The sequence below is a fragment of the Symphalangus syndactylus genome, chromosome 3 (assembly GCF_028878055.3).
Source record: "Symphalangus syndactylus isolate Jambi chromosome 3, NHGRI_mSymSyn1-v2.1_pri, whole genome shotgun sequence".
Classification (NCBI taxonomy): Eukaryota; Metazoa; Chordata; class Mammalia; order Primates; family Hylobatidae; genus Symphalangus; species Symphalangus syndactylus.
This window is the reverse complement of record NC_072425.2, coordinates 127,359,003-127,375,433: the sequence shown is the minus strand read 5'-3', so window position 1 is coordinate 127,375,433 and position 16,431 is coordinate 127,359,003. Positions and strand designations below refer to the sequence as shown.

Here is a 16,431-nt window from a genome sequence, read left to right as displayed (position 1 = left end):
TCTTTGATATCTACAAACATTTTGAAATGACTTAAAATATTTTTCAGCTTTTCTGTGCAGTTGCATTAGGTGATGACTGTTGGCTTACTTATTTCCTGCTCAGTTTTTCCTTTGCTCTCTCTCCAAACAACTTTTGTCTTGGAAGGCTGTAGTTGATCCACAAAATTGGACTTACAGCACGAAAAAGTTGGGTAATAATGGAGACAGAAGAGTGCCAACAGGTCATTTCATAATCTAATACCTTGTGATCAGCTGTTATCCTGCCACTCAGCATGGATTCTGAGCCTGATGATGGGCATTCTGAGGTGTGTACTTTAACTACATCAAGATGAGGCCATGGTCTCCAAATGATGGGGTTCCACCGGGGTTGCAGAAGAGCTCCAAGACTGTGCAATGAGTACTGCCCAAAAGTAACAGGTGGGCTGACTGAGAGCTGGCACAATGGTTGGACATAGGTTTTAGTCCCTGGTGGAGGAAAGAAAAGCCAGGAAAGTCAGCTTCCCAGGGTGACCCTCTCTTTTGTCCTCTACAATAAAAGAAACCTCTATATCCCACAAGTGTAGCCACTTGGCAGTGCACCTCAGGACATACAAGTAGAGGCTGGTAGAGGTGGGTGCTGGGTCAAAGTATGTCCACTCCACTGTGTACATCAACAGTTTTGTAAATTCTGGCAGTCCTCTTAAAAGAACTGAAGAGTTTGACCAACCTACAAAAGCAATAAAGACGGGAAAATACTTGAAAGTTTATGTCATCATCATCTTAGGATGATGATTTTAATCATCACAAGACTTTAACCTTAAGAGCTCTTGGTTTAACTGTTTTCCTTTGCTTTTTTTGGTTTAGTGAACCCATTTAATAGAATCACACATATTAATCAAAAGCTGTGACCCAAGATTTTCTCCTTCTCCTCAAGCTCCTGTTATTGGGGCACAGAGATGAGCAAAGTAGATCTTTCCATAAAAGATTCGTTCAAGAAATTCAACCAATATTTATTGGCCACCTACTCTATATCAGGTACTCAAGGCATTTGGAGCACAACAATGAATAAAAGAGATTGGACTTTAAAAGAACACAGGAGCTGTCACTTTTGATTTTGTAACTCAGATCTGATCTTAAGTAGACTGCATCACTTTAAGTTACTGCATACATGAGCATCTTTTTTTAGCAATTTCACTTGGTTGTACAGAACATAGCTCACTGAGCAGCCAAACCATGCTGCCTTCCCCCATAACAGAATTATGTTGAATGTAGCCCTGCCAGGATTATTAAAATTTTCTCCAAAGTATATTCGCTTGTGCTCAAAGAATGGTTTCTTGGCTGGGTGTGGTGGCTCATGCCTGTAATATCAGCACGAGCTGGGAGGCCAAGGCGGGTGGATCACCTGAGGTCAGGAGTGCAAGACCAGCCTGGCTAACATGCTGAAACCTCATCTCTACTAAAAATAAAATTAGCTGGGTGTGGTGGTGCGCACCTGTAATCCCAGCTACTCAGGAGGCTGAGGCAGGAGAATTGCTTGAACCCGGGAGTCGGAGGTTGCAGTGAGCCGAGATTGTGCCACTGCATCCAGCCTGGGTGACAGAGCAAGACTCCATCTCAAAAATAATAAAACAAAATAAAATTTAAAAAGAATGGTTTATCTACTAGGCAAGATCTACCCAATGCTCATACTTCAAAAAATTAGAGCAGACTGTCAAAAAATATATAAAAATTTTTTTCTGGGCCGGGCGCAGTGGCTCACGCCGGTAATCCCAGCACTTTGGGAGGCCGATCACGAGGTCAGGAGAGATCAAGACCATCCCGGCTAACACGGTGAAACCCTGTCTCTACCAAAAATACAAAAAAACTAGCCACGTGTGGGGCGCCCGTAGTCCCAGCTACTCGGGAGGCTGAGGCAGGAGAATGGCATGAAACAGGGAGGCGGAGCTTGCAGTGAACTGAGATCGCACCACTGCACTCCAGCCTGGGCAACAGAGTGAGGCTCCGTCTCAAAAAAAAAAAATAAAATAACTGAGCTTGATTAAAAAAATACATTAAATTTTCATGTATGTTTCAATTTAGTGGCTGGGGAGGAGGGTAGAGTGCTATTATTCCTTTCTAAACAGGTTTCCATATGGCAGCTTGTTTTGGAATATTATAAGGAACTGTATGGGTTTCAAAGAACTGATGTTGCTCTAAAAAGCAAACAATTTATAGTTCCATTTTCAGCTATAAGTACTTCCCTTCTTTACTTTGATTAGTATCACTCTTTGCTTTTTTTCAATTAAAGAGGCAATGAATTCTTTCCAGCCCACTTCCAAACAATGCACAGCTGTATTCTGTCATTTGCTCCCTTTTCTGATTACAACCTAGAAATTTCCAACTCATAACTCCTACTTTAAGATTTCATGTATGGGTGGTTATCAGTAGAATATTTCTCTGACATATTGCAATAAACCACTTCTATTTTCAGTACACTAATCAGATGAGTGGTTAGGCTTAAGAGTAGAAAGATCTTTACATGTTTGCTTTTTAAAAATAACTATTCTGAATGGAGAAGTCAAAGAATCAAATATCTGTTCATAATTCATACCTAACGGCCTTCTACCTATTCTTTAATACCTAAGATCTATATTTTTTCAAGAAGCAATATCCAACAAATAGCGCTTTGCAGTTAACAAAACTCTTTCATAAACATAACACCTTTTAACTTAATTACAAAACTATGTCCAATTATTATTTGGGGGAGACAGTAATTTGGCTAAGGTACTGGGTATAATTATTTCCACTTAACAGAGAAGTTACCTGAGGCCCAAGAGGGTTAAATGACTACATTCAAGAGGCACTGCCAAGCCTCAAGGAGACAACATATAATTCTCCATACAATAAACACTCTCATAGGAATATATAGTGAGCGTGTGTCTAAGATTTATTTAATTCATTAATGAAGGGACCTGCAGAATGACAATGGGTGGCTCAAAGCAGGACATGAGAAACTGACACATGCAGTCAATGGAAAAAAGAATGTCAATGGGAAATAAGACTGCAGAGATAGATACAAAACTGGATAACGCCCTTCAAGGCAAGAAAACTGTTAACTCTTGGAGTTACCTTCCCTACCAAAGAGAAATTTTTTTGAAACTTATCAATTTTTTCTAAGTTAACATCTAACTTTAGAGAGTTTGGGTACTAATCAATAGTACGCAGTAAGTCAAAGTTACCTTCCCCCAGCACAGGGGTCAGCAAACTTAAACTGCATAGAGCCAGACAGCAAATATTCTAGGCCTTATAGGCCATATGGTCATTGTCACAACTCTTCAACATTGCCGCTATAGTATGAAAGCACCCATTCACAGTAAGGAATGAATGAGCATGGTTGTGTTCCCATAAAACCGTATTACAACACAGTTTGCTAAACCTCATCCTGATAAAACATCAAGTGATCCTTCAGTGACCCAGTTAGACAATCCTCTATATACAACTTTGAAGAGACATGCAGTTCTTCATTTCCAATTTTCAGATAATCTTTAAACAGTATCCAGGTCTTCAAATGATAAATTTGATGCTTTTCCCCTACTACGTAAGAGAGCTGACTTTGCTATCTCTCTGAGGCTCATTCAGTCCTTAGAGTTCAGATAAGAAACAAATAAAGCTGTACGAAAGAAAAAGGTTAAAATTAAAAAATACTAAGAAAAGTGTTTTTCTGTAATTCTCAGTCTTTGGCTTGCTTGCTTGGGGAGAATACTCTGTGGACCACCTATCCCTTTCCCATACCTTGAGGAATCCGCATTAGAATCCATGGGAAGCCTAAGACTGGTAAGACATCACCAAGGCGTATCAGAAATGCATGAGGCCAGGTGCTTCCAAGTGATGGAGGAGCACTCATCTGGAGCCATGATCATAACAGAAACACGTGATGCAGGAAGGTGGAGTCCATGTGCCACCTATGGGACCTTTAGCACTCATGCCTCAGAATCACTGACCTACAAGATCAAAACTAGCAGAGGGACCTGTATTCAGCTCATTTGAAGGCAGTTTCCTCCAAGGTAATGTTAAAAAAAAAAAAAAAAAACGATTAATTGAACGCTGTCCTTTTCAATGCAGTGGAAATAACCTCATTTAAAAAAAGAAATTCCTATGTAACACCTGACTCCTGTTTAGTTAGAATGCAAGCTCAGTATATTGGTCTGTATTGAGCTTACGTAGTCCCATCCATAACAAGTGACTGCCACAGAGGCAAATGCTAGAAGCAGATTCCTTGTAAGACCAGGGGATTTGATTAATTCAAACACTTACTATATACCTATTGTGGGCTAAATACCATGATAGACATTGCAGTTATAAAATTGAACACAACCGAGTCCTTATTCTTAAAAACAGTAAGCGCTGGCCAGGCACAGTGGCTCAGGCCTGTAATCCCAGCACTCTGTGAGGCCGAGGCGGGTGGATCACTTGAGGTCAGGAGTTTGAGACCAGCCTGGCCAACATGGTGAAACCCCGTCTCTACTAAAAATACAAAAAATTACCCAGGCTTGGTGGTATTCACCTGTAGTCCCAGCTACTCAGGAGGCTGAGGCCCGAGAATTGCTTGAAACAGGTGGGGCAGACGTTGCAGCGAGCACAGACCACACCACTGCACTCTGGCCTGGGCAAGAGAGCAAGACTCTGTCTCAAAAAAAAAAAAAAAAAAGTAGGTGCTATTCTATCAGGGAAAAACTGATGATGAAAACTGCTGATGTGCTAACTGCTACATGGAGTACGTGCTACATATGCCACATGTAGTAAATGCTCTAAAGGGTGGCCTGAAGCAGAGTAATGGGACAGACAAGAGAGTGATAAAGGCCACTGAGGTAAACCAAGATGAGTGCTGATGACTTCAGAAATGACTAGAAAGCAAGGGAGCCAGAAAGGCAAAAGGCTCTGCTTAATTTTATATTACTATCAAATCAAGTCTAAAAATTAAATGACAAATAATATCTTAGATAATAAGCAAATGGGAGTCAAAGGAAAAAGGAAAGAGACCTCTATTAGATAGTTTACTACTAACAGTCACTGCAGCAGTGATGCCCCTCACCGTGAGATCCTTTCTATGAACTCCCCTTGGAAGCTGCTTCTGGTAGATTTAAATTATCCTTTAACTCCCCATTTCTGTTCTATTATAGCCACATCTATCTGTGACTGTTACTGATCATGCCTTCCTCCTGCCAGCTGGTTTTCTAATTTTTCAGATTCTAGAAATTATAAACAGAAAAAAATCTGATAAAAATAACTTGATATCATGTGACACACTGACACATTAAAAGAATCCTGTCATTGCCTAACCAAGATCATATTTCTACTCTTCAATATTTCTCTAATAGAAAACAAAGTTTATATGTAATGTTTGAATGTCTTACTGTGGTTTATTTACTTTATAAAGTTTTAGTAATGTAAAATACATTATTCCTATTTTTTTGGGTAATAGAACAATAAGTTGTGCTATAAATAAGAAAGCCATCTAACAAATTCTGATCCAAAATGTGGCTTACCACAAAATTTCAGGTAAGGAAGGAAAAACAATTAAAAGATTTGTGAAAAAGAAGAAAAAGAAAAGATGGGGAAACATATGAATAGTCGGTATCTCCTAGAAAACAACTTTTCAAGTAAATATAATTATTCTAGTAACTGTTGAATGACCACTACAGTGACCACATGGATCATCATATGATACTTAAAATAGCTAGTAAGAAAATAGGAAAGCTGTCCTTTGAGACAGAAAAATTAGACAGTATTTTCACAGTTAAAGGCAAAAGGTTTAGAATTCCTTAGAATGGCTCACTTAAGAAATTCAGTGGTTCTGAATTACTTAATTATAGGTTGGTTTTATCTTTGACAGCCAAATACAATATTAAGTATTAGCACATAACCAATAATTACACAGAACTCTATACCAAAGGAAGATGCCTTTCTTGGTGGAAAAATGACTACAAAAGGTAAAAAAAAAAAAAAAAAATTACACAGCATTGAAAGCCCACTATTTTTTCCTTTCATTTAAATCAATAGTCAAGAAGCAAAATGTTGGGAGTTATAAAATAAAACAAGTAAGTGAGCCATCATAATAAAGCAGACACAAGAATCTTTCAAATATAAGAGAAAAAGCTAGCTCCTCTTAAGTTTAGAACACTGTTAGCTAAAAGGCCAATATTCACAGGAGATAAGGGGCCAATAAATTAACAGTTACTCTGATATCTCCAAATACTTGGAAACCCCTCCCTTCTGATGATGGACCAGACTTAGTGCTTCACTTCTAATGAAAAGAATAGTTGGGAGTGATACTATGTCACTTTCACAACTAGCTCATAAAGAGGATCCAGTTCTGCCTGGCATGCATGCTCTTCTGAGGATGCCTGCCCTTGGAACCCAGGCACCAGGTTGTGAGGAAGTCCAAGCCACACAGAGAAGCCACGTGTGGGTGTTCCAGCCAGTATCTTCTCCTAGACCCCCCAGCTGATGCCAACAGCAGACACCAGTCATATGAAGAATATGCCTGAAGATGATTCCAGAACCTGGCCTTTGAGTCATCTAGCTTAAGACCTATACATTGTGGAGCAGAGACAAGCTATCCCTGCTCTGTGCTCTGAATTCTTGACTCATAGGAACTGTCTAAAATAATACGATATTCTTGTTTTAAGCTACTAAGTTTTGGGGTAATTTGTTTTACAGCAATAGATAAACCAACGCATTTACCTACAACACACATAATATCAAACACAGAAGGATTTTTTCAAATTGAAAAATCACCTTTATACAAACCAATTATAGATTATATCCTCCATTTAATAATTTTAGAAGGTTTTATATAATAACACAAACTTCATTTGAAATTTTCTAATTTGAAATATAAGATAATTTATACTCTAAATTTTAGAGTGCTTTGGTTGAATATAATCATTAAAGTAGCTCTGGAAGCAGAGTTTAGGTAAATCCACACACAAAGACAAGAATAATGAAGCTAATTAAGAGAATAAATTGGCTTTGAAGTACTTTAAAATTATAGCACTGCTATGGTTTGAATGTCCCCTCCAAAACTCACGTTGAAATTAAATTGCCAGTGTAATGGCATTGAAAGATGGGTCCTTTAAGAGGTGATCTCCTTTAAGAATAGAGCCCTCATGAATGGATTAATGCCATTATCTCAGGTGTGGGTTAGTTAGGTCGAAGTGGACTCCTGATAAAAGGATAATCATTTTCCCCTCTTGTTCTCACTTGCATTCTCTTGCCCTTCCACCATGTAATGATGCAGCAAGAAAGCCGTCACCAGATGCCAAGCAGATGCTGGTACCATGCTCTTGGACCTCCCAGCCTCCAGAACCATGATCCAAATAAATCTCTTTTCTTTATAAATTACCCAGTCTGTGGTATTCTACTATAGCAACAGAAAATTAAGACAAGCACTCTCCACGTAGAAAGTATTCAATAGTTACGGCCAAGCACGGTGGCTCACATCTGTAATCCCAGCATTTTGGGAGGCTGAGGTGGGTGGATCACTTGAGCTCAAAAGTTCAAGACCAGCCTGGGCAACATGGTAAAACCCTGTCCCTAGAAAAAATACAAAAATTAGCCAGGTGTGGTGGTCCGTGCCTGTAGTACCAGCTACTTGGGAGGCTGAGGCACGAGAATCCCTTGAAACTGGGAGGCAGAAGTTGCAGTGAGCCGAGATCATACTACTGCACTCTGGCCTAAGTGACAGAGTAAGACCCAGTCCCCCCTCCCCACGAAAAAAAAAAAAAAACTACTCAATAGTTATTAAGCATCAAATGATACTTCAAGTTCTTCCTAATCACTTTTTACATATGAATTAGTTTAAAATCTTATTTTGCAGAACTAGTCAGTTTAGTTCAAGCAAATTATCTGCACATACATACATATTTTATATTTTCCTAATAAAACTTGAATTCCCTGATGGCATTCCTTGTCTTGTTCACCTCTGTGTCCCCAATGGGCATAACACAATGCTGTATGTCAAGCATTGTACTAGACAAATATTTATATAAATGATCAAGCTGCAATAATACACATGAAGCTAACTCAATTGTCTTATAACCTCTTTCTAATAATTTGTTCTGCTCTTCCTCACAATTAGTCCAAGTTAGTTGATGTTTTATTATATTTCCAAAGACCGTACTGTATACCCCTTTGTTAACTTTTATGAATTTATTTATAGTAAAGATAAGGATACAAATGTCTTCCACACATAGGTGGTAATCAGTGGTGCTCGCCACTCCCTCCCTCCTGGGACTGACACACTGCAGCCCCATCCTTGCGTGAGAGAATGGCGCCACCTGGGGCTGTGCAACGTGTCAGCCTGTTCATTCCCTTCTCCAGCTCAAGACAGAGAAACACAATTCATTCATAAGGTTTCCATTCTGTTATAGGCAGAGATTTATAAATCAGCATTATTTTTCAAAGAGTACAAAGTTAAACCATTCTGCTTAGAAAACAATAAACACATCCAATCATTTTTCCTCTAGTTTAGTCAAAACAGAGATCAAACTTCTTTGATAGCATTATAATGTCTACATTCAGACTTAGACTTCAGAATCAAAATTTTGAAATATTTATTTATAAGGTTAATAACTATCTTTGAAGTTAAGCAGTTTACTGAGCAATTAAATATTTTTGTCCATACACATTCAGATTTAACTACTACTATAAATAAAATAGTCATAATTTCTCCAGTTTCAGTCTGAACACACAGGTTATAGTAATAAGACACAGGTTCTAGTACAGATTTTCTAATTAGTGGTATGGCCCTAAACAAGCCAGGTTAGATCTCTGCCTTCACCCACATCAAACAGGAATAATAATATATTTCCTTAACCTATCTTGTAGGTAAACAGATGAGATTATATAAAAACATTTTGCTAAAGTTGATAAACAAACATAAGAAAAAATATGTAAGGTTTTTCTATCACATTAACTATTTTTTAATATTTGATTGACATTTTTGTAATATAACCAAAATAAAAATTGCATACTTTCAAGAATGACAAAATTCAGTAGTTATGCAAGGTGAATTAAAATAGTAAAGCCAGTCATAATACGCAGTCCACGCATCCATGTTCTCATTTAATCACTTTAAGAAATAATAATTATAAAAATAGGTAAAATTACATGAAAATATTCCTATTTGTTCTAGTTCAGGAGGTCTTGCCCACATCAAGGGATTGTCTGGCATCAGCCACTGTTTCAGGCACTCGAACAGTCATATTGTCCATAGATTTTGTCAAACAGATTTGGCAGCCCAACCGTGATCTGTATGGAAAACGGGGAAGGTATGGTTTAGTATTACATATATATATATATATTCACAAGGCAATGCAGTTGTTTAAGATAGTCTTTGTGTTTTCTTACCCAAAGCAGTCAGGGAACTTATTAACCTTTTAAATTTCCTTTATGTCAAAACAGATATAACCAACTCTATCAACTAGAGAGTAACAAAAGGTAAATATGAATACAATAAACTTGGTGTACCAAAGCTTCATTTTAGCCTTTAGTTCCTATTATCTATTAACTGTTTCACCAGACCACTACTTTTTGGTCAAAGAGCTGACAAGCAAGGAAACAATCAGAAGGCACAACGGTGGAGAACTGGGGTTATTAGCAAGGCCAAGAAAATGATGAATCAATTCCTGGATAATTAAAACCACACAGACTATAAAAGAAAGCTACACTTCTTAAAGCTTTTAAAAGAAGAAATCTGGAATAAATACATAGACTTAAATCATCAATTATAAAAGCATTTTTTTTCTCAAATTTTTACCATCTCTGAAAATCAAGAAATATCTTAAAATCAATGGAATCTTACAATCACTGCTACACTGTCAGGTAATGGTCATGTCACAGCTACAAATTTGGTGACAATATTCATACAGGGGTCCCTTCAACTTAGTTATGCAAAGTATGTAAGTACCATATGTCGAATTTACCTACCTTTCAAAATAGTCTAAAAAGATTACAAAATGAAAATGAGGAAGAATACAGAAAGAAAGCAGGGTGTAAATTTGGAATTAATAAATATTTGTCATTTTAAGAATGACTATAATTTCCTTTTTTTTTTTTTTGCAGAATTACTACTAATTTTATTTTGTGTTTATTTTCCTTCTTTTTTTTTTTTTTTAGACAGGGTCTGGCTCTGTCACCCAGGCTGGAGTGCACTGACATGATTTCAGCTCACTGTAACCTCTACCTCCCAGGCCCTGGTGATCCTCCCACCTCAGCCTCCTAAGTAGCTGGGACTACAGGCATGCACCACCATGCTTGAATAATTTTTGTATTTTTTGTAGAGACAAGGTTTCACCATGTTGCTTAGGCTGGTCTCAACCTCCTGGGCTCAAGTGATCTATCTGCCTCAGCCTCCCAAAGTGTTGGGATAACAGGCATGAGCCACCGCACTCAGCCATTTTCTTTTCTTAGCAGTGATATATAATTCAAATCTATGTCTAGATAAGTCTAAATAACTCTTTCAATATGCAGAAAATGTGTTAAGTGATAACACTGTGCCATATTTGAATTAGCAGTGCTTTTATCTTCCTTAGTGGCATATGAAAAGAAATGTTAATCTTACGATTGACATGTCTTCAATTTGATGAAATGTGATATTCAGGTCTTGGTTTTACTAATGTATTCATCAAGCATTTATTGAGCACCTAAAGGCACAATACTAAATGTCAATGAGGAAGAGCAAATCAACTCCACACTTTATTGAACACCTCTTATTTTCTGGGCATTGGGATGCACTAAAGAGACAGCATCAGAGTTACAGCCAAAGAGACCAGCAGTGCAGAATCCAGCACTTAATATACTATGTTCACAGGCAACTTGCTTAACCTCACCAAATGCTGGTTTCCTAACCTAATCTTCAAGATGAGCAGGAGAATTCCTCACAGGACTGCTGTGAGGATTGGTTGCTAATGCCAGCATTAATGAGTCAACTTTCAATCAAACGGATGAGATTAGACACATTCAGATAGTTAACATGTAAGACTGTGGCAAATGCCACCGAGAGAGAAAGCCAAATGGCTCTGAGAGGTCTAAGAAAAAAGCCCTTACTTCAGGCCACAGGAGGTGTTGTCCACAATGGGCTTTGGAGGATAGGTAGGATTTACTATTTAGTACAAGATAAAGGAGAAAAGTATGTGAGGCAAAGGCAACACAACGCAGAGAAGCTCAAGTCACATTTAAGGCAAGATGGGTGTTTTAGCTTGGTTGCTGCACAGCGTAAACAAGGACAAGGGGAATGATGGGCCAGAAAAGTGGCCAGAGCCACAGGCAGCTGTGAATATCAGTTAAGGGGCCTGTGTTTCACTGGTGAGCAAGGAGGAACCACCAGGAAGTTTTGGAGTAAAGGAGTATGCTTAACCATGAGAAATACTGATTACTAATAGAAAAAAATCCCCTCTACCAAGAGTTCTTTATTTGTAGAATTGGAAACAGCCTTCACAATACTCAATTATGCATTAAGCTCTGTCTGCAAGAGAGAAAAAGTGGCAAGCCAATTTGAACAAATTCATTAAGACAGCAGTGAGCTCTAGAGAGTCTGTTGATTACTCTTGGTATTCATATATAGATAGCAAGATGATGCTGGTCTTCAAGGAACAGTTACTTTAGTAAGGGAAACAGTTATCAGTGAAACATGGCAGGGTACCACAAGTGTGGTGATAGAAGAACAATAAGTCTGTTATGGGAACACAGAAAGAGACGGAACAAAAAGCTCCTGCTCACTCTAGAGAATAAGGCAGTGGTGCTCCGTGGCTAGTTTCTCGCTCTCCTACTTCTTCTACCCCTTAAAGATCTCTGGCTCCAAGATCCACCAGTATAGATGGTGTCTCGTACTTCTAGAGAAGGAGACAGACAACAAGGCTCCCCTGATTTCACACTTAGAGTCCCACAACATTTTGACACTTCTGCAAACCTGGAAGGTATTTTCTCCAGTCACTCTTGCCACATATCCCTGATGGTGAAAACATACTGGGTATTGGGTTTACTTTAGTTCTAGGATTTGGTTTTCTACTCAGAGAAGCAGCTTGAAATAGTAAAAGACTAAGGGCTTTGGGGCCCAACATAGCTGGATTTAAATCAGGGGTGTTACCCACTAGCTGTGCAGCCTTAAGCAAATCTGCGATAACTAAACCTTGTTTCCCCACCTACAACATGGTGATAGTACTGCCTAACCCTGAAGGTTAGAAATAATATTTAAGTGCCTAGGCATTACAGTAAGTTCCTAACAGATAGGTCGATATGATGGTAGTTACAATGCTAACGACTACCATTTAATGAAGGCTTTCTCCAGCAAGCACTGTTCTGACAGCTTCACGTATATTTCTACATTAACTCCACACAGCAATACTGTGAGGTAGGTAGGATTATTATCCTCATCTTACATATAAGGAATCTGAGGCTTCTGTGTAGATTATCCATGCAAACTGGTGGCAGGGAGCAATGATGATCACCCAATGTAAACTCACAGGTAATTCCTGAATCTCCCTTTCCATCAACTATTAATTTTGCAAGCAGTTGGTGACCTCTATTGTGAATCTGGCATTGGAGATACAATGGTAAAATAAGACATGGCTGCTCCTCTAATGGGAAAAGGGAAAGAGGTAACCAGTACGAAAAAAAACAGTGAGGCTGTCCATGTATCATCCATCCATCCGTCAACAATCAAGGTTAAGGACAACCAATAAAACACTGAGGCCAGGCACAGTGGCTCACGCCTGTAATCCCAGCACTTTGGGAGGCCAAGGTGGGCAAATCATGAGGTCAGGAGTTCGAAACAGCCTGGCCAACATGGTGAAACCCCATCTCTACTAAAAATACAAAAATTAGCTGGGCATGGTGGCAGGCACCTGTAATCCCAGCTACTCGGGAAGCTGAGGCAGGAGAATTGCTTGAACCCGGGAGGCAGAGGTTACAGTGAGCCAAGATCGTGCCACGGCACTCCAGCAAGGGTGACAAAGCAAGACTGTCTCAAAAAAAAAAAAAAGAAAGAAAGAAATAATGGTGTTTTTGCTTAAAAATTAAAAACATTTACATAGTATTTAAAGTAAGTATATGAACTAAAAGGCTGAATTTCCTTATTTCTTTTTCTGAAACTTTGATACCCTAAAAATAAGTTTACATGCGGTTACCAGCTTTGAACAAAATTCTTTCCATTCCAAATATGTCAATGTGTTTTGTAAATCCTACCTGTGAAACCCATTATACTCTTTCCCACAAAGTATTTCTACTAAAATGCTGTGTACTTAAGAATACCAGCTATAAAACACCATAAAAGCTATTCCTTGCTCTCTATTACGTAGCTCTAAAACTTGGAAATTTTATCATCAATACTCTTGCTAGCTTACATTTATTATAGACCTTTTGTATCTAACTGTAGCTCTCCCTCTTCCCTTTCTTTTCAATTAGAATATTATCTATTACATGCATCTACAAATTGTAACTGTATAAAAGGGCAAGCAGTTAGGTATGATTTAACTCTCTTATTAAGAGACACAATTCTCAGAACCAAACTAATACAGTCATTGGATTTAGTTTCTGTGTTAAGGGGAAAAAAGGAGGTGCTCATGGAGAACATGGCACTGAAGCTGTGAGAGGACAGGCAGACAGTAGCCACAATCCACTCTGCTTTGGTGTCCAAAGAGACACTATTTCACCAGTTTCTCTTCCCAGGGTTATCAGTCTCACATCCACCAAGAGGGAAATGAACTATAAAAGGAACAAAATGATTCTTCTTCTTTAAATAAATACAGATGACCTGAAAATGTTTGTGAGGATTAAATGAGGTAGTTTATATTAAGTGTATAACAAAATTGTAGCTATATAATACATATGAATAAAACTATTTTTACTATTATCTTTAATTTTTAAAAAATTATTTGTCATTAAGGTCACAAAACTAGAGTTAAACAAAGCCAACCTTAATTAAGTAATATGCCCTCACTATCTTACCCCTTGAAACAGTATATCAGCTAGCTACCTTCATTGACTCCAATCGAAAGACTAGATAATTTAAAAAAAAAAATCACTTGATGTCCTTGCTACTGTAAATCTCACCACTTTTAAGAGTAACTCTAACCACTTTTAAGAGTAACTCTATCTATTAATTAATAACAAGAATAAGCTCTGATTACTTTAAGGTACACTTAGAAAAAGAACTATTCATTTTAACATAATTACTATTATATATTAAGTTTCTTTAAAAACTCTGTTCTCTCAAATAGGTAAATTGTGTTCAATTATCAAATATAAAAGCATTAGATTTAACCCCTCCATTCAGCTGTGATACATATTAGCTCCTGGAGTAAAAAGACACTAAAGAAGAGGTGTTAGGATCTAGAACTTATACTTCCAATACTTCCAATTAATTTGTTTTACTTCTGTAAAGTTTCACAAGGTCTAAACTGTAGAACAGTGAAAACAAAGAGAAATGCCACATATCTGATACTCAAAATCTGTGACTGTTATTTAACCTGGTAGAACACTATTACATTCATGCGTCTGGTCTTACATAGACAACATAATAAAACATCTATGTTCCCAGATCATTATTACAATTGAAGCAGTCCAAAAATCTTACCTGTCTGTTAGTCCATATGCCAGATCGAGCATGTCATTCTCCTCATCAGTGATTGCATCTAACTTCTCATATATGTGATCTTCAAAGATGAGGTGACAGGTTGAACAAGCCAGGGTTCCCTCACATGCACCTGACAAAAGCAACAAACACTGAACATAGCCCCTTCTACATCAGACGATTCAAACCTGGTTCAGTAAAGGTTTCTAAATGTTAGAATCAGCATTAGAATATATAAGTGAGGCCAGGCACAGTGGCTCACACCTGTAATCCCAGCGCTTTGGGAGGCCCAAGCAGGCAGATCACTTGGGGTCAGGAGTTCGAGACCAGCATGGCCAATATGGTGAAATCCCGTCTTTACTAAAAAGACAAAAATTAGCCAGGCATGGTGGCACACGCTTGTAGTCCCAGCTACTAGGGAAGCTGAGGCAGAAGAATCACTTGAACCCTGAGGTTATACTCTAGCCAGGGTGACAGAGTAAGACTCTGTCTCAAAAAAAAAAAAAAAATAGGATACATAAATGAAAGGTGAAAATGAAGAGAATAGGGGCAACAACCCTCCATCTCCTGCCGCATGCGCACACACACACGCATGAGTTTGAAATCCCTCACGTTATATTATTTCACAAAGCTTCTGGCGTGGTGCTGTGAAGGAATACCTATGAAAATATAGTCCTAACAGAGAACTTGCAAGTTAATAAGCTGAGACATGCATACATATAAAAATGTGTGCAATTTTAAACTTACATAGTAATTACTGACATAATAGCAATGAAAGTTACGGTATATAAGAGGAACTAGAAAGCAATCAAACCTATAGCTAAATTAAGTTCAATGTTCTTCCCTCTCAATCTCTCCTTGTAATTTGGACAGAATCAAGTCATTTTAAAATAAGTCACTGTGGTCTTAAATAATCAGAACATTTATCCTGTTCCATTTTTTAAGTCATTAATTTAACAGTTGTTTACTGAGTACATATCGTATGCCAGATACTGTGATGAGAGAACTAAAACGTCACCTTGTCCAACTAAACCAGGACGAATCTGCTCTGTAACATCCCTTTCCTGGTATTACTCAGCCTTCGCTTGAAAATCTCCTGGCAAAGCAACCGACACCACATAAGTCAGCCAATTTTGCATTCGGCTGTCTTCCACCAAGCTAAAGTCTGCCACTCTGTAACTAGCACCTACTGGTCCAATGCTATCCCATGGAGTTTAATCCTTCTAAAGGATAGCTTTTCATTTATTTGAGATCATTCTTCCTTTTCCCAGCTGAGCATCCCCAGGTCCTTCCACTAGGTCCTTCCACTGTTTCTTACATAACACAGTTCTAAATCCCATCCCTCAGGCCAGTTGGGCTTTTCTTAAAATATGGCATCCAGAACACATTAGTATCCCAGGGGAGGACCTGACAACAGAGGCATGCAGAATCACAGTCTGGTTAAATCTGACTTTAAAAACTGATTCGGGTTTGTTTTTACATAGTTGTTTTAAAGCCACTGTACAATTTCAAAGAATGTAGAGTCCTCAGAGTAACTTTAGTTTGATTTATGTTCTCTTTTGGTCACTAAACATTATATGAAATATACACAATCACTGTTAACAACTAGTAACCTTCTTAATTTTCCTCTGAATGGATGGATCATTTTAACTAGAGTTGTTCCTTCCTTATAATTTAAGCATTTATTATTCATATTTTACTGTAAGGAAAAAAAAAAAAACAGGACGGGCATGGTGGCTCACACCTGTAATCCTAGCACTTCGGGAGGCTGAGGCAGATGGATCACGTGAGGTTCGAGACCAGCCTGGCTAACATAGTGAAACCCTGTCTCTACTAAAAAT

At 38.2% G+C, this 16,431-nt stretch overlaps 1 protein-coding gene across 2 annotated transcripts in view; it reads right to left on the bottom strand.

The window, feature by feature from the left end:
- Positions 1-8,150: 8,150 nt before the first annotated feature.
- Positions 8,151-16,431, bottom strand: part of FDX1 (ferredoxin 1) — a 33,257-nt gene continuing 24,976 nt past the window's right edge. For both annotated transcript variants that reach the window (XM_055273042.2, XM_063636530.1), the window contains 2 exons: positions 14,594-14,723; positions 8,151-9,270 (listed from right to left, as the gene is read on the bottom strand). In XM_055273042.2, the coding sequence (XP_055129017.1) occupies positions 9,156-9,270; positions 14,594-14,723 (245 nt within the window). In that variant the 3' untranslated portion in view covers positions 8,151-9,155. The remainder of the gene's footprint in view (positions 9,271-14,593; positions 14,724-16,431) is intronic.